A 24,803-nucleotide genomic window follows, 5' to 3' on the forward strand; every position below is an offset into this window, starting at 1 on the left:
CTTATTTTTCTACTATTGAAACTAATTTTTTTTTAGATTTTATTTTTCAATTTCATATTTTGTTACATTTTTTGTCGGAGATTATTAACAATAATTTTTCAGTGTCTCGAAGGTCTAAACCCATCCTGAATGTAATTTTTAGTGATTTCAATATAATTTATATTTTACCATTTCAACCTTTGCATTGTACAGGACATCTGTAAATTTAACACCTTGAATTCGCAGCTGAAGGTTGTCCACCCCATATTCAAATAAAATTCTACTTTTTTCAAGCTTTTCAAGTTTCGAGTTGTTTCCCTATGTCTAAAGTTAACTGATTCTTACTATATTGCGCAGTTAAGAAACAGTCGACGCATATGGTTGGTGACATTTTGTATGTCTGAAAATGCTGCTACATCAAATAATTTATCTGTTTCTTTCATGTTACAAAAATTGGGAGACTAGAAAAACAAACACTTTCTCTTGGTTTCCAAAAATAGCAAAAAAAAGTATATTTTACCATAAGGGTTGTTTCTTCTTACTAACTTTACGGTTGTTTTTTCAAGAAAAATTGAAAAAGCTTCTTAAAAACTAGGTAGGCTGTTTGAAAGATGTGGGAAACCTTAACTACCGTGAGATTACACCCTCCTTTTTACGAGCCTGATTTCTGTTAATAGAATACGCCTTGGAACCGCTGCGTATCCGTTAATTTGCGTTTCTTGGAGAATTTGTAACTTTTGAGAAAAACAGCAGAAACCAATTTGGCAAGTTTATAGTTGTTTCATGTTTCCTTTCCTAAATTAAGCTTATCACTGTAAGAATCTAAATGGTCTTTGATTGGATAGCTAAAGATAATCCACCAATCCGAAATAAATTTACATTCTTAAGCACCTTAAGTAAACCACTGTCGTTGCCAATGTAAACTCCCTCTTAATCGGCGAATATCTTGTGGGCTCTGAAAAAGTGATGATGCGCCACCCTGATGGTTGATGGTTAGTTGAAAGTTCTGTCGAACTGTGTGAGAATCTTAAATTATGAGGATAATGACACATTTTTTTGAGAATTATACCTCCTCCCTGAAAATTCTTTCGATCACATACAGGAGGGCACTATATAGCTCTGACAAAAGGTCTTAAATGATTTGTTACCACTTTAAATAAAGTTAGTAAGCAAACATTAAGGCTAAATATAAATTTGTGAGGCCAAAAAAAGGGTTAAAACCGGAGAATGACATGGGAAATATAGGTAAAAATGGATTTTTTTTTAATTTCTGGAGGGGGCTGGTTCAAGGTATCATTCAATAACATGTATGTGTTGGGAAGCTTGTTTTTATTAAATCTCTATTGTTAATAAAAATGTGTGGAAGCTTGAAATATAGTTGAACACTGATAATTCGGAAATGATGACAAAAGAAAAAAGCTTTAAACATGTTTCCTCTTTTGGTCCCATTTGGATCTGAACCAAAATTATAGTTGAATCTCAGACAGCAAATCGTTTTGTGTCCTGTCCAAAAGAATAATAATTGATTGCCATGAGAGTTTAAATTGCAACTGTTGTCAAAACATTCAGTTTTCTCTTTAATAGAGGCTTTAGATTTTTTTCTGTACTTGTACATAACAGAAAACACAAAGAATTCGAATCCGCAATATCAGAAAATAACCGATTTATTGCTGTCTGTACTCGGAGAGAATTAGTGTCAGCTCAATGAAAAACTACATTGTAGCTATATTTTAATTAAATATTTAGTTGGTATTTTGGTTAGGTTAGGTAAGGTTAGGTAAGGTTAGGTTACATTTTGCATGCAGAACCACTATAATTAACAGCCCCCCCCCCTAATGTGCAAATATACAGTATAAATTATATATTTATGTGTATATATCCTATCTCCCTTCCAAGCGTCTAAGTTATTTCATCCCGTGTACCTGTAAATTGAATCAATTTAGGTGTTTTCTGAATAATGGACAATTACTGTATTTCCTCTATGATGTACAAACCACTCTCTGAAATTGCTTGGAGGTAGGGGCTGTACGAAAACTAAAAATTTTTAAGACTAGCTTTTCATATAGAATAAGTATTGTGCGAATTGTGATAGAACGATGAAATAATTTCAAGAATAATGTCAAGAGGCTGTTGATCAAGATCCAACAACTGATCCACTACAGGGAGTTCCAATAAATTTCAATTCCTGAACTTCCAACTAAAAATGGTAATGAATTTACCATTTATTCAATTCTTGCGCCAAAATTCGACTTTTTTACAATAAACAATTACGAGATTTTTTTTTTATTTGGCTTGTAAAACTTGCCTTTCTTTTCACAATCCAATGCAATAATCTGGATTGTCAATCAACTGTCATTGTCTTCTGACTGTCAACTGATTGTCTTCTGGATTGTCAATTCTTTGCTGCACTTAGATCCTATGTATCTTGTCCACTAATATAACCTAGCTAATAAATAAGTGTTTTTTTTTTTTTTTTTTTTGCCTCTAGTGTAATAATCGTGTTGAACAGTTTTTTAGGCTGTTCTTTGGTTACGATTTATATTTTTGACGTTGTATCAAACTTCAAACCATGTATTTGTAAAGATGGAACCTTTTATTGGCTTGTAAGAAATTTTTTTCACTGAATGAAGTTAACGGAAATGTTATTTTTTTTGTGGAGGGATATATGTATTTTTGATAAGAAATATTGTATTTGTACAAATGTTTTGTAAAAATAGGCTGGGAAAGTTTTATCTTGACTGTAGAAATCGAAAGGATTTCCTGTTCTAGAAAAAATAACCTATTTTTGGAGAAACTATATATGTCAAGGGCTCCTTATCTCTTAACACCTAAACTAATTGATCAAAATAATAAAGATAAACTGAATTGAATCCTTTCGGTTATAAGTTTCGGCAGCTTTCGTCAACCCTTCTTTCCAGTTGTTAAACAAGGTCAAAGCTGTGAGATATTATAGTCCTTCTTTCTATCAAATTTCAGCTCTATGAAATAGCCAAATCACAGCGCCTCATTCCCCGTCCATTTCCTTATTAGATGTTTGAATTTCATGTTTTAGGTTTTTCTAAAACACGGTACATGTATATATAGAAACAAAATGTTGAAACAGAAAACTAAACATGGTTGTAAATTCTTTTATTTTTATTATCATTATAGTAGGCTACTTATTTATTTTTATCGCATTTGTCCTTAACAAAGACTAATTTTACAGTTTTGTCTGAAACGATTTGCCTATATTTAACTCAATAAGTATTTACTAGATGTCGCTAAATATTTTTCAAAATAGACCCACATGTCTTTAATTTTCTGAGAAGCAGAAAAATATCGCTGACGACTATTGACTATCTGTTGAGGTGTTCTGAAATATTTTTATTTGCCGTACATTTAAGTATTTAAGTACATTAAGTATAATTTTTGAACTGGATACGATAACTTATTTTAGACATCTTCATGTTTCATTATTTCTAAATAAAATTACAGTTATAAACTACAAAAAGGTCAGAAGACCTATACCCCGAAATTTTTGAGATCTTGAAGAACTGAAATATTATATTCTCTATTAGCTGTGAAATTCGGGCGAATGTCAAAAAAGCAACGAGAAAAGGTTGAAGATGAAGTGAGATTCCACAAGGCCCAAATGAGAGGGAACCAGCAGCCATCAGACAGTTCACCAGACAGCTCTGTGTATGATCATCAACAGCCATCTTCATCCGATCAGCATTATACCGGAACGTAAGTGTTTCTGTTGTTTTTTGCGTAGCATTTGATTTTGTCAAGGGCGAGATACTGCCAACCCTTTCTCCATCTTACGCTTAAATCTCCACCCAATCATGGGCCGTTCAACGCTTTTACGGGAAATAGAGTTAAAAACACGAAATGATACACTTTTAGGGTTGACTTCTGCCATAGAAGATTCCTTGACTTAGTTTCGAGGAAGGTGGATTGTGGTAAAATGTCAACAATGGAGGTTGTATGTTTTTCAGTACTTCTTTCTTCTTTTTTTTGTGAAAGCTTAAGCCTTCCAAACTGCAATAATTTATCCTAGAAATAAGCTTACGTTGTATAATCTGTGTCCAAGTGCCTCCTTATGGACTTCAGGAAAAGTTTCGGTTGAAATATTCTTTTAGACCTCACCCTAGCCCGATCAGGAGCATCACAGCCTCTTGCGGTCCGTTAGCTATTGAATTGAATTGAATTGAATAATTTATAACCCGTTATAATACACATTAAAAACCGAGTGTAATGTGAATAAAAGAAAAGAGGAAAAAGGAAATGACCTAATATATCAGAATGTTCTAGGTGTTTACCCTCTCCCCCCGAAAAATACCCCAGAAAAATTTAGGATTTCCTACCAATTGGTTGAAGTCTAAAAATCCATTTATTTTTTTTCAAGTCAGCAAATGAAACACGTACCGGAAGGAAAAATGCATTTGTAATTCCAGATCGGAATTTGAAAGTAGAACGTTATTCGTTTGTTTCTCTTTGGCTGATGGAACAAATAATGCTAAATTAATCTACGTAACAACCGGGGCTTAATTTTCTATGGGGCAAGGGGAGGGGAGTGCAACTGCCCCTCCTAGACCTAAGTTTGCCCCTCACCCCCAGCTGGAATTTTGTTTCTTCAAAATCTTGTCAAAGCTAAGATAAGCCGGCATAATTCAAACATACACGTAAACTGGTCAGTTTTCTTCAGTATATTTTTGTCTTTGTGGTACTGTATAGCTAATTTTTCAGTTTTACTTGATTTGGGAAAATTGGCCCTAACTTCTCCCCTCCCTCTCAAGATTTTAACAAAATTACGCCACTGGTAATAACTATAAGTTAGGACTAATTGTCTAAATATAGACCAATTAATTTTTTTATATTTTTTTTAAAAGGGAAAACCTCTTGTATGAATGCTATATTATTTTTTAATCTTTTCGACTTGGCACTTATTAATTACTGCCTGGTATACCCATTGGGGTAGGGTAAGTAATGTAGACCAAATTTTTGTCTATACAGATCATTCATTCCATTCTTCCGAAACAAAAATTCCAATATAATGTTTTATGTTACTCTGGGTTAACTGCGACATACGACCTGAAAATTTTCAGAATCTGGTGCCATTTTTTTTGTCTCTATGGACATAACACTGTCTAATCTATGGCCAGTAGAGGTACCAATTGTTGTGAGGGGGAGACTTTTTTCTATATTTTGAGATGTAGCCTGGTATTTGAATTAAAATCAATCCCCCCCTAGATTTAGAAAAGCTCATCTTAATTATAAAAATTTGAAAAGCCCGAGCCCCCTCCTCTTCCCCACGTTTTCATGAATTGGAGCCTCACTGTCATGTCACAGCAACTATCTTCAAATTTATTATTTGGTATTAAAATAATGTCTTATTTAGTTTCAGCTATAGCGGCGGGAGTATCAGTCCCTATCCAACCCACTCTTACAACACTTATGGGAATTATGAAGTTGGAAGCACCAATTTTGTGGACAGTACAACTTCTCCCTTTGAAAATAAAGTGATGACTTCAGATACGCTGGTGCCTGATAGCCCAGTGACGCCTTCTATATCCCCTGGTAAGTCCTTGTAATAAGCTACTGTAAATACATCCTGGTAATCTGTTCTAAATACATTCTTGTATGTACATTTTCCTAAGCTTAAACTGAGATAATCTGACTGCACTTTTAATGAAAATCGGGTAAGTAGGCAAGCTGGCACGTACGCAGGGGGGGGGCTTCGGCCCCCCCCCAAATTTTGTGAAATGTTTAATTTCCCCGTGGTTTCTTGGGATTTCTGGCAAAAGTAGGATATTTATTAAGAATCTAGATACATATGTGAAGCCTTTTTTGGGGGATTTTACAGCATGGCCCAATTATTAACCCATTTTCTGTCTAACTTTTTACTCTCTTTGAAGTAATTACCAATTGTATTGTTATTTTTTTGTAAAAAGAGTTTGCTTTCCACAGCAAAATAGCATTATCCTTGGTATTAGGGCGTTTATCCCCCCTCTTCAAGATAAAGTACAGCTTTTAATGGATCAATTTTGGAAACTATCATTCTTCATTAAAATCTACGTTTGTGCAACTACCCCTCACACCACCCATATTGCACTGTTAACCCTAAAACTTTCCTTTCAGTGGGATATAATAGATTAATCACTGGTTCTAAATCGCTATGAACATAACCTGAGCCTAAAACGTACTTTTGAGGCTTCAGTCTCCCCCCCCCCATCCGCTACAATACTACAGATTAAAGTTAATCTGTATTTTCCGATATACGTACTTTTTGTATTACTAAATAAAAAAAAGTGCTACTTTATATCTGCTGTTTTGAAGGTTTTGCCCCCCCCCCCCTGAAAAAATTCCTGCGTACGTGCCTGTAGGCAAGCTAAGTCAGTCAGTCAAAGTCAATCAAGCAAATGGTTAGTTTTTCTTGTTTTGTACTAAAGACCGCTTGGCAGAAGTCCTTGCCAAAATATTTGCTTTGTCTTATTTGCTTTTTTCCGTCCACTTTCTGATATTACCCCCGTTTTCTCAGTTATTTTATTCTTTTTTTGTTTATCACACGTAATTATTTGTTGTTTTTCAATCAAATAGATCTATGTAACATGGGATGGTCATTTGGCTATATCAAATAAAAAGGGCTCAAGTTACTACGTAATATTTTTGTTGAAGCTTGAAGAAATGGGATTGTGACTATCTTTTTAATGAATAATTTAGTTTTAATTATATTTTATGATTTCACAAGAATTGAATTTTCATCAAATGCTAAAGCTTGGTTTAAAATTCCAATTAAATTGTTTGTAAAATTATAATTTCGTTTAAATTTTAATCATGAATGTTTTAATGATTATTTGCTACACGATACTTTTGTAGAAGCTTGAGGAAAGTGAAAATATATAATTGGCAAATGGCAAAATTAGTTTAGTAATAAATGGCTTGATCTCACTGTTGTATTTAAAAAAAAATGCCAAGAGATGCCAAACGATAGATGGTGCTGATTTCTTCTTTTAACAATAGCGACCGATTTAACTCTTAAGTTAGCCACAATCTTTGGGCCGACCTTAAATCCGGCTGTTGTATTAAAATGAGTCAGATTCTAGGCTTGTGGCTTTAAGATATGCCGAACAAACTGCCATTAGAGGTTTTTTTTTCTTCAGAGCCATGCTGTCCTTGTTGTTTTTCTACTAGCTATTCTGATGGCTTCAACCAACACGTGACAGTATAGTCACTTGTTTTCTTCCTTTTTGGAAACATGTTGTCCAACACAGTTCTAACCTCTCAGTCTCAATTAAGCTATGATAAATGCATTAAGGATAAAAGGAGTGAAGTGCGTACCACTGATCAAGTTACTATTGGGGTTATCACGTGTATATGGATTCTTATAACTGTAAGAGAAATTGTTTTGCATTAGTTTCAGTTTCATTTAGGAACTACAGGGAAACAAAAAAAGAGTGAAGTATATCTGGTAAATGCGTAGCCATTCACTGGGGAGGGGAGACTAGTGAAAGGACTATATGAAAATAGTAGAATATTCAATATATAATATTTACTAACAGTTTCGTGTATTGATTAGGTAAATCCAATTAGGGTAAGCTAAGATTGTTGCTAAGAGATGGAAATGTTTCAGAAATGCGCCCTAGCTCTACTCAACTTTCTGTTACTATCCTATTCTCTTTGCTTCTGGAATTTTCCTCCTCCATAAGAAAAAATGTAAAAAAGAATCTGGAATACTTTTTAGATTTTGTAATTCTTGTTTTTTATTTCCCCTTGGTCAAGAAACGGGTTTTTATTACAAAATATTTATCAAAGTGTCTGATATTACTGTAAAAATATAATACTGCTCAGAAAGCCCTCAAACACTCCTGCTTTCGTATTTCTCCGTATATCCACCTTACTAGGTTGTTTCAGCTTGGAGTTTTCTCTTGTTTTTTCCTCTTTACCTTTTTTCTTTTTTTTTACTCTAGAAGTGTTTCTTTAATTATGAGTGGTTAATTTTTTTTAAGATACAGTCCATTTATCCGACCTGCTAGCCAAGGCAATTGGTGACGCTCACGCTCGGACTTGCTGTGTGATACCTGACGAAAAAAGGCTTCCAGATGTCTCTCGTATTCTACACTACAGAAATATGGTAAGTACAGAATATACAGTTTATAATTACTAGAAAGGTGCCTGAAATAGCGTAGCTTTGGTGTTGATTTTAGATTGGTACCCTTAAGGCTCATCCAAAATGAGATTTTGCTAATACTGTGATTATCTAGAGCTAATTTGAGCCAAACTTTCAAACGACTAATTTTAACATTAACACTAATAAACCTTTGTGGACCATGGTTAATGTAGTGATTGACTTCGGTATAAATTCAAAAAGAAAAACGCACCTTAATTCTAATCAAATTTATTTGGAAATCTATATTTTCAATATGCCTATCCCTATCCAGGTCTTTAATTCAGTGACGTTTTTCGAAAAGGGCCTAAGTCCACTTTTCCTAGCTTTACAGGAGAGCAAAATGAAAATAAACATACAATAAAAAAAATCTTTTCTCTCAAATCAGAAATCTACGACAGTGAAAACTTTAAAGACTGACTCCTAGTTTTCAATCGAGATTCACTGGAAATGTCTAAATTGCTGAATTGTTCATTACTTAGAAGAAAAAAAGACTTGCACTCTCTTTTACGCCATTTTGGAACAATTTATAACTCTGTCAGAATTAATGATAAGCCCAATTTGAATAGACCATTCAATAGATATTTTTGAGCTATTTCGATAGATATTAACCATATGCTTAACTCATTTTCCGAAAAAAGTGGACTTGGGCCCTTTTTTGCGAAACGCCACAGAATTGTGAGGTTCTAAAGTTTTGTAAATACTGCCTGATTGGTACATTTGTATTTTAATAATTTCTTAACATATTTCATTTCAGACTGTGTTGATCGAGAGATAGACGTCAAATGAGTCTATAGAACTATCAGGTTAAACTGTCTTATTTTTGGAAAAGCTTGTGTATACGCAGTATACACAAGCTACATAGCTCTTAAACATATCATCAAAAAGTTGATAAGACTGAGGTTTGGCTAGACTCATGGATGGTTTCTTCAAACTTTTCATAAAGTTATTAAAAGGCATATGTGTTTTGTAATACACATTACGTTTTTTGATAGGATATATATTAACGGGAACTAAAGCTAAGAATATGCTCAAAATGTCTAATGCACCAAGGTCATTCCTCTAACAGAGGGGGGTTTTGTTACTTTTTTTACGGCTAAGGGGGAGGGGGCTAAAACGGGGCAGCCTCCCTCCCTGGATAAAACCCATCATTTGAAAAAGCTGAAAAATAATCCCTAAAATGAACTTTCTTTAATTTTGGCCGCCCTACACCTAAGTAAAATTTTGTAATAGTAGTAGCAAGAAAAACACCCCATTCCCAGCTGAGAGGTACATTGTAGTCAAGCATGCAACGTAAATTCTTTCTACTTAACGCAAGTTTGGCCTTAAAAAAAAAAACAGGTTGTCAAAAATGCACTTTTCCCCCTCAACACCCTCCCCCATCCAATCGTCTCAGATGGCTGGTAAATCAAACAGTTCGTGGTAACGAACTGTAGTAAGGAGCGACTCGGCTCAATAATAACCGAAACTCTAAAAAAAAATGGAGTTTTGATACCAATAGTTACATAAAAAAATCGCATTTTAATGCTGATTTTAAATATATAACTTTCATCAAGATTAGTCTTACCTATCAAAAGTTACGAGCCTGAGAAAATTGCCTCATTTTAGAAAATAACACCCCTATTTAGGAAAGCACCCCTTAAAAGTCATACAATCTTAACGAAAATCACACCATCAGATTCATCGTATCAGAGAACCCTATTGTAGAAGTTTCAAGCTCCTATCTACAAAAATGTGGAATTTCGCAATTTTTGCCAGAAGACAAATCACGGATGCGTGTTTATTTGTTGTTTTTTTTTCCCAGGGGTGATCGTATCGACCGAGTGGTCCTAGAATGTCGCAAGAGGGCTCATTCTAACGGAAATTAAAAGTTCTAGTATAAGAAATAAAAAGCCCTTTTTAAGTGACCAAAAAAATTGGAGGGCACCTAGGCCCCCTCCCACGCTTATTTTTCCCCAAAGTCACCGGATCAAAATTCTGAGATAGCCATTTTATTCATCATAGTCGAAAAACCTAATAACTATGTCCTTGGGGACGACTTACTCCCCCGCAGTCCCCGTGGGAGGGGTTTCAAGTTACGAACTGTGACCTGTGTTTACATATAGTAATGGTTACTGGGAAGTGTATGGACGTTTTCAGGGGGATTTTTTGGGTATGGACGTTTTCAGGGGGAAGTGTATGGACGTTTTCAGGGGGATTTTTTGGGTATGGGAGGGATACTTGAGGTGGGGGGGGGGTATGTGGGAGGATCTTTCCATGGAAAAACTTCTCACGGGGGAAGAGACTTTCAATGAAGGGGGCGCAAGATTTTTTAGCATTATTAAAAAAAAAATGAAAAAATAAACATGAAAAGTTTTTTTTCTACTGAAAGTGAGGAGCAGCATTAAAACTTAAAACGAGCAGAAATTATTGCGCATATGAGGGGTTTACCTCCTCGTAATACCTCGCTCTTTACGCTAAAGTATTTTAGTAATTTCAACTATTTATTCTACGGACTTTGTGGATTCAAGGGTCATTCTTAAGGAAATGGGACAGAATTTAAGCTTTAGTGTAAAGAGCGAGGTATCAACGGGGGGTGAACTCCCTCATATACGCAATAAAAACATACGAATATAGAAGTTCGTTACGTAAGTTAATTCGTAAATTACGTATATTTTTTACTAATTAAAATGTTCGTAAACAAATTAAAAGTTCTAGTGACCATTTTAAGTAATCAAAAAATTGGAGGGCAACTAGGCTTCCTCCCTCTCTCCTTTTTTCTCAAATCTTCCGATTAAAACTATGAGAAAGCCATTTAGCCAAAAAAAAAATAATATGCAAATTTCGTTTTTATTATTTATATGCGGAGAGCCAAGATCAAAACATGCCTTTGTGGATTCAAGGGTCATTCTTAAGGAAATGGAACAGAATTTAAGCTTTAGTGTAAAGAGCGAGGTATCAACGGGGGATGAACTCTCTCATATACGCAATAAAAACATACGAATATAGAAGTTCGTTACGTAAGTTAATTCGTAAATTACGTATATTTTTTACTAATTAAAATGTTCGTAAACAAATTAAAAGTTCTAGTTGCCATTTTAAGTAATCAAAAAATTGGGCAACTAGGCTTCCTCCCTCTCTCCTTTTTTCTCAAATCTTCCGATTAAAACTATGAGAAAGCCATTTAGCCAAAAAAAAAAATTAATATGCAAATTTCGTTTTGGTTATTTATATGCGGAGAGCCAAGATCAAAACATGCATTACTTAAAATACGTCCAGAAATTAAATATAAAAAAACAAGTTTTTTTAAATGAAAGTAAGGAGCGGCATTAAAGCTTAAAACGAACAGAAATTACTCCGTATATGAAAGGGGATTTTCCTACTCAACGTCCCGCTCTTTACGTTAAAGTTTTTTACTGTTTAAGTAAAAGTTAAGCTCTTTACGCTAAAGTTTTTTACTGTTTAAGAAGTAGAGTTAAGAGAAAGAGTCAAATTTTAGCGTAAAGAGCGAGGCGTTGAGGAGGAAAAGCCCCTTTCATATACGGAGTAATTTCTGTTCGTTTTAAGCTTTATTGTCGCTCTTTACTGTCATTTAGAAAACTTGTTTTTTTTTATTTAATTTCTGTTATAATAAAGTCCACCATTACATATAATTTCGATTTTCTAACGCAAATATAGCTAAGCAACATTTTATTTTTACTCTGTATTAAATTAATTTGGTAATCAATGCTTTTGTTCATGATTTAGTAGCAGAATCTATTGTTTTTACTCGTTCCAAGGAAACCGCATATTTTGATGGTAAAAGTAAAATATTTCGAGATTCTTACGAAATATTTATGGAAATGCAAAAAAACCTTGGTTTTACAACACCCGAGGAAGTGCTAGCAGAATTGGAGAAGAAAAATCAGGTTAAACAATATGTGAAGGAATGTCAAGAGTATTCACGCTTTAGGTATAAAAATATTTATATGTAAAATAGAATATACGAAAATGACAATTATGGTTATGTCCCATTTCTAAAGTTATTGGCAGGTGAACACAGTTCAACCAGGATTAGCTGTTTTCATATGCTAGAAAAACTTAATCTTAAATTTCTTAAATTTAAAACTATTTTCAACCAACCCCAGTTTTTGCTCATGGTAAGGTGTGAACCGAAAAGGCGTAGTTTGAAGCCCAATATTCTGGTGTTGAAAGGCGCGGTTTTTCTTCCAAAAAGTATGTTCTGTGATCAGATATTCTAGATTTCGATACATTTTGACACGTTTTCTAAAATTTCCTGGAAGTAGTTGGGGTACCATGATGAATAGACCAGGTAATACATAGACTCACGTTGTTATTTTCAGAGTACTTCGTTTTACGGCATAGCCAAAGGTTTTCTGTGCATTCTAGAATCGTAATCTAATTCGTTCATACAATAAAATATTGCAGCAATTGGCTTAATTTTGTTATATATGATTTTTTTTTACATTGCGAATTATCATTGCGGGAGACATAATGCAGGTATAAGAATACATGGCCGCGCTCTGCATTCTATCGATGAAAAATCTAAATGCAAAATTAGATGGCGTTTAAAAATTACCGCCTGAGCAATGGATATTCATCGTTACCAAAATTGAGTCTACCTCACGGCAAGTCCCTGATCTTAAAGCACTAACTTTATGTATGATTTGAGCCAATCAACCTGAGCTTCTCCTTTTAGACATATGACGCTTTAATTTTTAATTTGTTTCTAATCGGTTTAATTTTTAAACTACAAATAGGATTAAGCAAAGAAACTAATGCAAGGCCTTGGGCATCAAAGACGCTACAGGTCGTTGGGTCAGGGATTCTACAAAGTTAACAATTTTGAGTCAGGATTACACCTACCCATGTTTATTTTGATTACCCAAACCTTTTTTGACCTTTTCAGCCTCATATTGAAATGTGGATGCAGTGTGCGACACAACTAACGAAATCAATTCAACAAGTGATAGAATTCGCTAAAATGGTACCTGGTTTTATGAAACTTTCCCAAGATGATCAAATCGTGCTTCTTAAATCAGGTAATTTCTTTTCATCTTTTTTTTGTTGCTATGCAAATTTTATTCTTTCTTATTATTCTTTTTATTATTATTCTTTCTGCTCTTGCTATCCATTTTTTCTTTGTCCCCTTTTCATTTGTATTTGTATCTGCTGCCTTTATATATATTTGTTGCTCATTTAATGAGGAACTTAGGGGATTTTTTTGAATTCATCTTAATTCTTATTTTAATTATTTTAATTCTTATTTTAATTTCTTTTCATCTTTTTTTTGCTGCTATGCAAATACAAATTTATTTACTTGTAACTTGGTTCATTATTCTTTCTGCTCTTGCTATCTATTTTTTCTTTGTCCCTTTTTCACTTGTATTTGTATCTGCTGCCTTTATATATATTTGTTGCTCATTCAATGAGGAACTTAAGGGATTTTTTTGAAGACCACACTGCCTTTCTATGACGAACAAATAAAAGTTCAAAATACGGATAAGCCTTTTCAAATCCAGTGAAAACAGATACAAAAAGCTCTGGATATTTTGATCATACATAACAATGATAGTTATCAGTAGATCAGTCTATCTGCTGATGACGATCACTGGTGTGTGTGATCGAAATATCAGGAGCTTTTTGTATCTTTATTTAGTGTCTGATAAAAGGACTTATCCCTATTTTGAACTTTAGTCTGTTCGTTAATGAGGAGCTTAACTGAATTTATCAAACATAAGTTTCTTACGTATTTTTTTTTTATTTTGTAAGGACTAGTCATTTTCTATGTCTAGTGAAGTCTAGTCTAGTGAAGGGTTTATTTTAAATTTAAAGATCATTTTAGTTTCTAAATCGAATAGGATTTCCAAAGTAGATCTTATGCAAAATGTTAGTTTATTTAAATTATCCCCAAAAAATGAATGGTATCATTCACATTTATTACAATTTGTGATGAAAGTGCTTTTGAGCTTTTACCCCTCCTTTTGCACATGGATTATGAGGAGTGACGTTATTTTTTTGAATTTTTTTTTTCGTAATGACATAGTGACCGAACGTGATCAGATTCTTGAAATTTTAGTATTCTTTTTCAAGCAAATATGGTCATTTAGATTTTTAAAATATATTAAAATTGTAAGATTCAACTCCCCCTTAAAAAATATCCACACGCCCCTCCCCATGATTAAATACTTATGCAAATGCTCTTGATTAAAACACTTTGAACTAATAATTGTTAGAACAAAGTAGGAGAAAAGCTTAGAAAGCAAGTTACTTAAATTACTTAATTTCAGTTATAAATTTGCGTTATCTAAATATTTCAGTTTATTTTTTCAAGTTTTATCATTTGGTAGACTATACCCTACAACCATCATCGTAAAAGGTTGACCACTTTAGCTATATAATCAGTTTACACATTTTAACTCAGAATGTGATATTGCATAGAGGCTGGTGTAATTATTGAAATGAGTTTCTGTGACCTTGAATGGTGCATGGTATCCCCTAAAATTTTATTTTGATATGTCTTCCCCAAGAATGAAAAGTTGTAAAATCTGTTTTTGTTTTTTTAACTTTTATTAATGGTTTTTTAGGCGATTGCTTAAAAAGAGCACCTTAAAGTATCACCCTACCTCGTTATAAAGTTTTTCAGTTTGTGTGGCCAAACTGATTAGAATTTATTGGGCGGTCTTGCCCGAACTTATAGAGCTTGAATAAGAGATCTGAATAAACGACAGAAAACTAAAGGCCGACTCCTACTTTCCCATGAATCTTAGAAAACTGTTTTAACTTCTCGCTTTGTATGCTGGAGATAAGAGATAGTCAGTTTTACCTAAATTTTTATTACCAGAAAGCATAAATTTTTCTTTTTCGGTGAATTTGAGTATAATTTTTCTTTCAAAGTTCAAGAAAGAAGTCCTTAAAAATGCTTTAGCCTACCGACTATCAGCACGCTTAGAATAAGCCCAAAGAAATTATTATTTGAGTGGCTTGACCGTCTTGGGAGATATTGACTAGCCTCTGGGAGAATTCACTAATTGGCCCTTTGTCTTTGTGGCGGTCAGCTGACGCTGAAGGTCACGAGAGGATTTTTAAGGTGCTGCTTGTCCTTAGGCAAGTTTAAAAACAAGACTTAATACGCTCTGTCTTAATATGGCCTTCGAATAAAAAGAAGCTCAGCCCATACCACAAATAGGAAATTTAAGTAACAGCTGATCTTTACAACGAGCCACCTAGAGTTCTTCATTACTCTGCGGAACTAAAAAAAAATTCCAAACAAGTTTAAATCTTATCTTAATAATCTAAAATCTTTTAGGTAAGACAATAGTTAGGGTCTAGGTGGTCCGCAGAATATAGACAAGTAAAAAAAAAAATATACGCAATTAATTGCAACTATTGTGCCCCTTTGGGAAACATTTGATTTACATTTTTATCCTAATGTAAACTAAAAGTAAGAAAGATAAAGCATATAAATTTAAAATAAATATAACTAATATTGTCACTGACAATAGTGCCTCCGCTGTCTCCGAATTTTTGGCATTTCCTAGACCTTGCCTAAAAGACAATTTGATTTTCTGAAACCTCGTCAAAAATTAACGTTCGTAAACATACGAACGTTAACACAAAAACAATATTGTTAGCGTTTGTTAACGTTAATTTTTGGGTAGATTTCCGACTACCCAATTTTTTCGAAGATATTTATTAAAGTCAGGAAAAATTGAGGGCTAATGGGGATACCAATTGCGATTAAGAGTGTTTTCGCGAGATTTCCGGAAACACTTTCTCGATTCACGTTTCGAAATCGCTGGAAAGCGAAAATGGGAAAGTAGAAAGCAAAAACACCGCTTGGAGCACGAAAACTTGTGGAATCAGTTTCAGGACCACTACCCAGCTTGCCTGCACTTTGGAACAGGAACTGTTCCTCTTCATTTTACCACAAAAATTTTCTTTCACAAGTTTAGCCATGTTTTTTGGCCTTCTTGAAAACTAAGCCAGAAATGTGGTTTCCAGCTCCACTTTATTCACGGCCTGTCTGGATTCACTTCCCGGAAAAGTAGAAAACGCTTCTAAGTCGCGAAAATCCAAAAAGAAAGTTATTTCTTTCCGTCTTCATTCACTGAAGCACATGGAAAGTAATTCAGGATCTGCTTTCCAAATAGCGGAATCCGTCCTACTGTTATAATTAAGCCCTACGATTCGTTTTGGGTAAGTAGAGATGGGGTTGTTGTACTTTTTAGTTTGTGTCTTTTACTCTTTAGTTTGTCCTCTATTTGCTTGTTGACACTTTCTAAATTGTTAAATCTTGTCCTTCTAGCGAGTTTTGAATTGGTCGTTGTTCGCATGAGCCGATTAATCGATCTATCATCTAATTCTGTGCTGTTTGACGATTTCTATCTGCCCTTTGACGTATTTGTGACGGGAAACACGGAAGAAATGAGGCTGGTGTCTCAAATTTTTGAGTTTGCCAAAAATCTAGCGGAGCTTAAGCTTTCAGATTCACAGCTTGCACTATACCAAGCTTTAATCTTACTTAACTCAGGTAATAAATTTAGATTATTTATTATTTAAGAAAGGCCAAATATTTACTAAATCTTAAGTTTTGTCATCGTGGTTTGTAAGGATAGTTACAATCTAGTAGTGAACGAATCGCATCTATAAGTGACCAACAGTTTAAATACGTATTAAAAACACTTTAATGAAAAAAATTGTCATTTATAACTGATTCAGAAATGGTAACTATTATTTTAATTAGTTTTAATAGTAAAACGATAATTTGAAAATACATTCGAACGAATTTTGGAAAGATCCTGAAGTTCCTCAAAAATGACATTGGATCGAAATTCAAAGTACATCCAGGGACTAACCATTGTTGAAAACCTCAGACGGGAAACTTACAGATCTCCCTCTATCTTGAAAAACAAGGAAAATCACTTTTTTTGCACAGAAGTGTTCTCATTTTTTTTTCATTTTTTTCTGTCGCCACTAGCAAGGCACTGGAACATCGTAGAGAGGTGTTTAGAGGTGTTCATTTGAAAGGAAATTTACATGCCTAGAACTTTTAGTAAGCATTTAGAATTTAAAGGTTGTGTGAAATAAAATGCTTAAATTTTACAAATTATATGTACTCAAATTTTTGTTTAAAGTTATCTTTTTAAATACATAACCTTTTAAACGTAATCGTTTCATTTAACTTTCGTTAGTGTTGTAATTTGAACCAATATACAAGCCTCGATAAAGTTTCATAAATTACTGTTTTACACAGGTGATTGTTCAGGTACATAAGCCAAATTTATGGGAGCATAACTTCAGAAGACACCAAACATATTTATGCAAATTATACAGAAAAGATATTGAAGATATAGATCTGGAATTTTCTCGGTTGGGGGATGGGCCTGAAGACCCCCTCCCCCTCTCTCTCATGAGTACCTGTGAACGCTTGTAAAGACTCAAAAGTAAAAGGAAATCATAAAAATATTTTCTATATTCAAGAATTTATTCCCTATTTTTAAATTACTTGAAAAACGTTTTCAAAAATAAGTTTTTCAGGAAAAGTAAGAACTCCATTAAACCTAAAATTGGCAAAAATAGAATCAAATAATCTACCAAGTGTAAAACTTCCACAAATCAGCATCAGTAAATAAATGAAACCCAAAACAAGCAGAAATTACAATAAACAACAGTCAAACTAAAAAACGAGCAGAAGTTAACATGCTTAGGGCTCTCAACCCCTATGCCCTCTCAAGGCCAGAACATAATTTGCACTTTAAAAACTACAAATGAATGTGCATTGTCAGTTTAATATACATATGCTCATATTAATTCCTTAAAATCTTAATAATTTTTTATTTATTAAAGTTATAAAAGTGAAAATATTTTAAATCGTTTATTTTCCAGTAAAGTATAAATTATGTTCTGGCGTTTTGGTTGTTAGTTTCGCTAAATTCATTATTTTTCTTCTTGAGTGGATTAGTGTGGAGACGCTCTTGCATAATCTCATAACTAGAATCAAACTTTGGGCCCTGCAGTGAGTTGCTGCAGCTGAGTTCGAACCCTGGGCCACTTCTAACAACCCGAGGGGATCAAACCCAATGCATCACTGTTCGAAAGCTGAGATCAAACCCAATGCACCACAACAGGACTAAATTCATACTTAATTGTGGTTAAGGATATGTTAAATAGGTTAAGGATATGGTTAAGGATTAATCTCTATATGTTAAACACACTTGCGCATATTAAAAGATCACGGAAAAAACCTGAATGTTTTCATGTAATTTTTGGCACAACGTGACGAATAACTAGATTCTAGAGCCATCTACGTATCTCGGCCCTTCTTAAGCTCAACTATTGTTATTATTTTTGTTTTGTTTTGTGAATGTTTGCTTTTTTGAAGTCTTAGTGACAACAATATTATGTTTATGCGGATTTGTATGCAGAAGTTGTTCTCATTTTTTTTTTGGGGGGGGGGAAACGTTTTTAGAAATTTCAATAGATAAGTTGATAACATAGAATATAAGAGAGTGTACCATGGAAATTGCAAAATACAAGGGATATCAAAGCCACTGTGTATTCAGCCTCTAGTGTTTGCGGCTTATTTCATGCATTTTTCTGCTGGATGGAACCAAGAACTATTACTGGAAATATTATATCAGTCTTCTGTACATAAATTTCTTTTTAATTAAAATATCTGCTTTAATTCCCTTGTAAGGGAAAATGAACAATGAAACGCTTTGTTTCATTTAAATAGATTTATTTGTCTGTAATTTATTTTATAGATCGTTATAATTTAAGAGGAACTATGGAAATAGCTCGGCTTCACGATGCGCTATTGCAAGCACTGAGACATGAATTAAATAAAACTCACCGACTTCCAGCGAAAGGAGACATATCAGTGTGCGATTCATTGATTGCACGCGTGCCTGGATTAAGGTAAGCTTCCATTGACTAATTCCTTCTTAAAATGGAACAGGCAGTAAGGTTGGTTAAGTATAATGCCCGAGTCTTAAATCAAATTACGGACAACAACCGATTATGTGTCCCGTTTGTAATTGCTCGAGTTGAACTATGCTCAGTTCTCAAGCTCAAAGTTTGTGATTTGACTAATCTGAGTCAAGATTTAAGGCCTAGATTTTTGAAACTTGAAAAGATGGTTGGTTGGTTGGATCAGCAGTTTTTCTAATTGTAACAGAAATCCAGCAAAAGCTGCTATAACATTTAGCAGAGAAGCAGAATTGATGAAAGTTTTCAAACCAATTTCTTATCATTTTAGTTTTCCAAGCATAATACAAGCCTGGTCGTATCCAAGGGGAAGGGGAATGGGGGGGCTGGGGTACTGGGTCTGACCCTCCCTCCGAGTCAAAGTTTTGTCCTGATCATAAAAAACATAACAAAAAATACATATAAACAAATTTTGCTGCGCTTTTAGAAGTTTTTTCGTAACCTCCTCCCGAAAAAAATAACCCTCCCTCCCCAAAAAACCTGGGTATGCCATTGAATACAAGTGTGACGCTAAGATCAAGGAAAAAACCATGTGAGTAAATGTTGGCTTTTGATCGACCATTGACTATGATGTGGCGCAGGTAAGACTCAAATAAGAAATTCAGCAAGACACGCTATTCTTGATTTTACTGCAATATTTCAAAATAAGTGTATAATTGGAGAAAGATTGACCACATTTCAAATCAGTGCTGGAATGTGAATATTTCCTGCTATTTTTCTCACAAGTTATAGCAAATAATTTGCCTGTTAATAAGTGTTTAAATTTTCGATTAATTATGATCGGGTCTCTCATAATGCTTCTATTAATTAATTAATTAGTACAATAATTATGCATAGCACAGTTGACGTGCTTTAGTTTATTTTAGAGCGAGGAGGGGGGGGGGGGTCGAAGTTCAGAGTATTTTTATAGGAAAGACTAAAAGTTAATGAAAAACCTTGTTTTAAAACCATTACGCAAAATGTTTTTCTATTTCTACCATTCATACAAATAGTAACAAATAAAATAATTGCATATTAGTAACTTATGTGTACCAGAAATTCGCGAGTCTTGCGACTGTATCCTAGTGAAACTGAAGGTTCAGTACCATATGTTACAGCCAAGTATCAACCTAAGTGAAAATGAGTTAAGGTAACAACTAAACCTGCACTGTGAGCAGATAATATGTGCACTGAAATGTGCTGATAAGGCTGCGATTTCGGTGAGGCGGATACGTTGGAAGATTGAGAAATACAGGTCGTCTAGTAACCCAGTTCTAGTGTCAACCTGTGCTATGGCGAAGTGGTGGTTGCGGCTATGGGACGAGAAAGAGAGGCCAACGCGGTATTAAATGCGGTCCGGATTTATTCTAAGAGAATATTTAGGAATGCTCTGCAGGAGCATTAGTGGCGGTCAAGTCGATTACTGCCGAGAAGATTGCAAATGACCCTAATTACCTTTGGAAGTCTCGTCCTCTTTCTGAGAAGCAGAGCCACGAGGGCCCCGATAGCATCCTAAAGTCTGAGTGGGTTGCCCATTTCAAAAGTCAGTTAGTAAAACCCAACAGCAGCGTAACAATTTCGTTCGATAGTGAGATGGATTCGTTGCTTGATTCTAGTCAGAAACCAAATTCTATTATGATAACATCATCTGCTATTAAGGAGGCCTTAGTGTTCAAGCTTAGAAAGAAGAAATTCTTGGTTGGCACCGACAGTATTTCTGCTGAGCATTTTATTGCCACTAGTGACCTCCTCTATAACCAGCTTGCATTACTTTTTCAAATGGTTTTTAACGTTGGTGTGGTTCCGGACAGTTTATGTATTAGAGTGATTAGGCCAATTCTAAAAAAGAATAAACCAAAATCATCATGTTCATCATATATGCCAGTGACTGTGTCAAGCGTTTTTGCAAAGATATTTGAGCTTCTGATTGTTGACCACTTAGAGGAAAATGTATTATGCCACCATTCCAGTTCGGGTTCCAGCCAGGTTTAGGTTGCTTCCATGCCCTTAGAAGACTCTGTAATATACTCAGAGATACAGAAGCGTCTGGGAGCACTCTGGTTCTGGAGAATACGATGTTATGAATGCTTTTGGTTCCCTTATCCATTCACAGGTCATGTTAGAGTTGCATAGCCTTGTTAGTCTTGATTTAATTTTCCCATCCTATTATATGTATAGGCATCTAAAAGTTCGTTTGAAGTTGGGAAGTGTACTTTCGGATAGTGAGCTCCCTGTATTCGTCGGAATAGAGCAAGGAGCCATCACATCACCAATTATCTACAACAACACGTCTCTTCCTGTGCAGGTTACCTGACCTGTTGGTTGCTTTTCAAAAGGGACGGATACATCAGTGCTTTGTTATGCGGACGATCTGCTAAATGACCGTGCCGGTCAATAGTTAGTCTTCAACGGAGTTTTGATAACCTATCTGATAGATATCTACAAATGGGACTAAGTATGAATGCTGCGAAGTCCCAGGTCCTCTTCTTTAATTTAAACGGTAGTTATGTGGCCGATAGTGTCTTTCTAGGTGATACTGAGGTGGCACCCATCACTGAACTAACATATTTAGGTCTCCCGATTGGGTCTTCGATTAATAATACACGAAAATCTTTGCTTCGGAACGCTGAATGCAAGCTTAGAATTGCTTATGCTAGTGTGGTTACATCGCAGCTTAATCTGGAACGGAAAGCCCTTTCTCGAATATATAATAGTGTGTCTCTCCCGCACCTTCTATAGTTGAGCCCATTTTGGAACATTTTTACTGAATCTGATTGGCGAATGTTGCGACTGTACGATTATAAGTACGCAAAGTTTTTGCTTCATGCCCCTCGGTGGTTCAAGAATAGGTACATCGTTAACCGTTTTGGTGTGGTGGAACTGGTTCAGGCTGGGGATGAACAGTTTCAGATACTGAGTAACCAGTCCTCTTCTCACCCGTTGAAGGGCGCACTATTTTAGATTTGCTATTATTAGTAATTTGTGTGTATCTTTATGACATGTTTTTTTTCTTGTTTTCCTTCCTCATTCATTATGTACGTATTTCATTAATGTTTGAGGATAACTGAAGTGCCATTGTCCCCCTTCCCGTTTGGCCCTGTCCTAATTAACATCATTGTTCCAATTTCTTGTTCAACTATTTTCACCAAATCTAAATAGAAACAAGAGAAGATTTTAAACGAAATATTTAGAAACTTTCAGACAATATTCTGGGAAATAAATTCGTTTCCTATTGATTATTTCAACAGAAGATGAACAACGTGTTTCTCATAAGCATTTTAAGGGTGTAACGTAACGTTTTATTATTCCACTAGAAATGACAATGTAGTTACTAAATTTGCATTTCCTTGATAATACTTTTTCTTTCATGTGTGAAAACAAAATTCACGTGAATTGTGAAGCTTATCTTTCGTGTGAAATAAGTGATTTTGCGACAAGTTTACAGTAATTCGCTCTAAAAAACGATATGTTTATATGATTTATAAGCATATCAAAATGTTTATTCCATGATATGATTATTTGATTTATATCTGTCAATCCACAGATCTAGAATTAGGATGCTTCCTACGATTTTCTTTAGAGAATGATCTAAACCAATGGGTCGCCCTCTCTCTGAGAACTTAAAAACTTAAAAAAAAACTACAAAAGAAAATTGTCGTATCTTTGCTTGTTTGAATCATTCATTCAGCGTATTGTCCATCTAACGCAAAGTAAATTTTGAAAATGTTTTTGGTATATGGACCCACCTAAATCTCAGCTATCGAAATCGAATGATAGCAGAACTGTTGTCTTACGTTGAAACCATGGACCACAGAGAAATAAACTGCCAAAAACTTGCACAGGGAGAATGAACTTCAAGTAACTTGTTCCATTAAAGAGGTAACTAAAAGTTAAATTTATCTTAAGCGATACATTATATACAGGATTCATTGCATGGTAGAATTCAATTACTCAGTCATCATATTTTGTTTGAGGGTAGTGGTTAACGCTTAAGTGTTTGAGATTAGACGCCTCTGTTAATAAAGTTTGGATCGAGAATACTCTTTATCCGCCTCTGCAAGCTAATCTTTCGTATAAAATGTATATGAAATATATAATTTCTTCCCCGAATGGGATAGGATAGGCCGTAAGAAAGGATATAAAAGTAATTGGAAGTTCTTGGGATGGTGTAAAGAGGGAAGGTTTAGATTGGGACGGAGGGGGAGCTTGCGCAGCTGTGTTGAACTCAGGCACCTTGGTGTTTCAGAGTTGTTAGTTGCAGTATATATGTATACAATATCTTTATTGCTTGTTGAGTTCTCTTTTTTTCCCTACCCGTGTTTTTCTTCATGGTTTAGACCTTGTTGGCTGTTCTTTACCATTAGGTTGTTCTTTGATGTTTGCATTTCTTTTTAATATTTTTTGTAGCTCCTTATGAAGCTGATGTTTATTTCCAGAGTTAAATAGATAAATACTGTCTGAACATTATCTAAAGCCATTTTTTCTTTGCTGTTAAGCTCTACTGAGGCCCTGATTGTCAGCATATATATCAATACTATAGTCTCCTAGACATCTATCACCAGAATTTTCCTGCTGATAGTAATGCTGCAAAAATTTTTGCCTTCAAAGGAGTTTTTAAAATCAGTGGAAATCATTAACGCGAGAAAAAGAACAAAAAAAATCTCTACACTCTGCAATGTCGTCAACAGATCGTGGATTATCTGTTTAGTTTAAACCTTACTTCGTTCAGAAATGAACATAAATTAGGGTAGGGGCACTTCCTGTATGTTCCCATCCTTGGAACTGCACTATTATTTCTGTTGTCTATGATTTTATCGCTACAATTGCCTAATTTTTGTAATCTTGCTTTAATATTATTTTTAAAAGTAAAAGCTGCAATGCATAATTGCTATTTTGTTAGATTCAAGAAAATTTCTATTAATCAAGTTTCTAATTATTTCCAATAAAACTGTAATTTTATTATTGTTGAATATTAATTGTGCCGTATACTACAAATAATGAAGTCTTCTTTTTTTGTTTTAATTTTGCTTTCTTTTTGCAGGGAACTTTCGGTTTTGCATCTCGATGCTTTAGCCAAATTCCGACGATCAGCGCCCCACATAGAATTTCCAGCTCTACACAAAGAACTATTTAATGTTGAACCATAGGTAAAAATGAAGATTTCCTATTTTGAAAAGGAGAATCTCTTAACAAATCCTTCTCATGTGAATTCTCGTTAAGTGCTGAAGTTTAAGCTTACCTGTTTCAAATCAGTGTTAAAGGAAAATAATTTTCACTGTCTAGAAGAGCCAAAATAATTGAAATAAATTAAAGGGGATTGAAATAATTAAAAAAAAGTAATTAAAAGCAAAAAAATAAAATTCACTTTATAAAAAAGGATTTGAACATCTTTGCCAAGCAAATTCTTCCCTCTATATAGAATTTGGCCAAAATTTGACAAACTGTTCCGACGTGGAATTGGCAGCTTTACACGAAGATATATCAAAAAATTATGTTACCATTAAACTTGAAAATGAAAAAAACACATTTTGAAAATTGACCATTCCGTTGCTGCGGACGTATCAATCAGACAGCGTAATAAACTTCTGCCATTCTGAAAACATAACGACCATTGCAAACATATTTATATCAAAAGATGGAGCTGACAAAAATAAGTTTCCTTAAATTAAGCTGGAAAGTCTTAATGCTATTAAGATTAAAGTAGGCTAGGTGCGGCGCATATTAGAAAATA

At 34.4% G+C, this 24,803-nt stretch overlaps 1 protein-coding gene across 3 annotated transcripts in view; it reads left to right on the forward strand.

Annotated features, from left to right (window-relative positions):
- The window catches only part of LOC136036355 (probable nuclear hormone receptor HR3), a 65,182-nt gene that overhangs the window by 34,791 nt on the left and 5,588 nt on the right, over window positions 1-24,803 (forward strand). For all 3 annotated transcript variants that reach the window (XM_065718520.1, XM_065718521.1, XM_065718519.1), the window contains 7 exons: window positions 3,537-3,705; window positions 5,360-5,538; window positions 7,968-8,092; window positions 13,014-13,146; window positions 16,413-16,637; window positions 18,871-19,024; window positions 24,114-24,219. In XM_065718520.1, coding sequence (XP_065574592.1) covers window positions 3,537-3,705; window positions 5,360-5,538; window positions 7,968-8,092; window positions 13,014-13,146; window positions 16,413-16,637; window positions 18,871-19,024; window positions 24,114-24,219 — 1,091 coding nt within the window. The remainder of the gene's footprint in view (window positions 1-3,536; window positions 3,706-5,359; window positions 5,539-7,967; window positions 8,093-13,013; window positions 13,147-16,412; window positions 16,638-18,870; window positions 19,025-24,113; window positions 24,220-24,803) is intronic.

Source organism: Artemia franciscana, chromosome 15, assembly GCF_032884065.1.
Source record: "Artemia franciscana chromosome 15, ASM3288406v1, whole genome shotgun sequence".
Lineage (NCBI taxonomy): Eukaryota > Metazoa > Arthropoda > Branchiopoda > Anostraca > Artemiidae > Artemia > Artemia franciscana.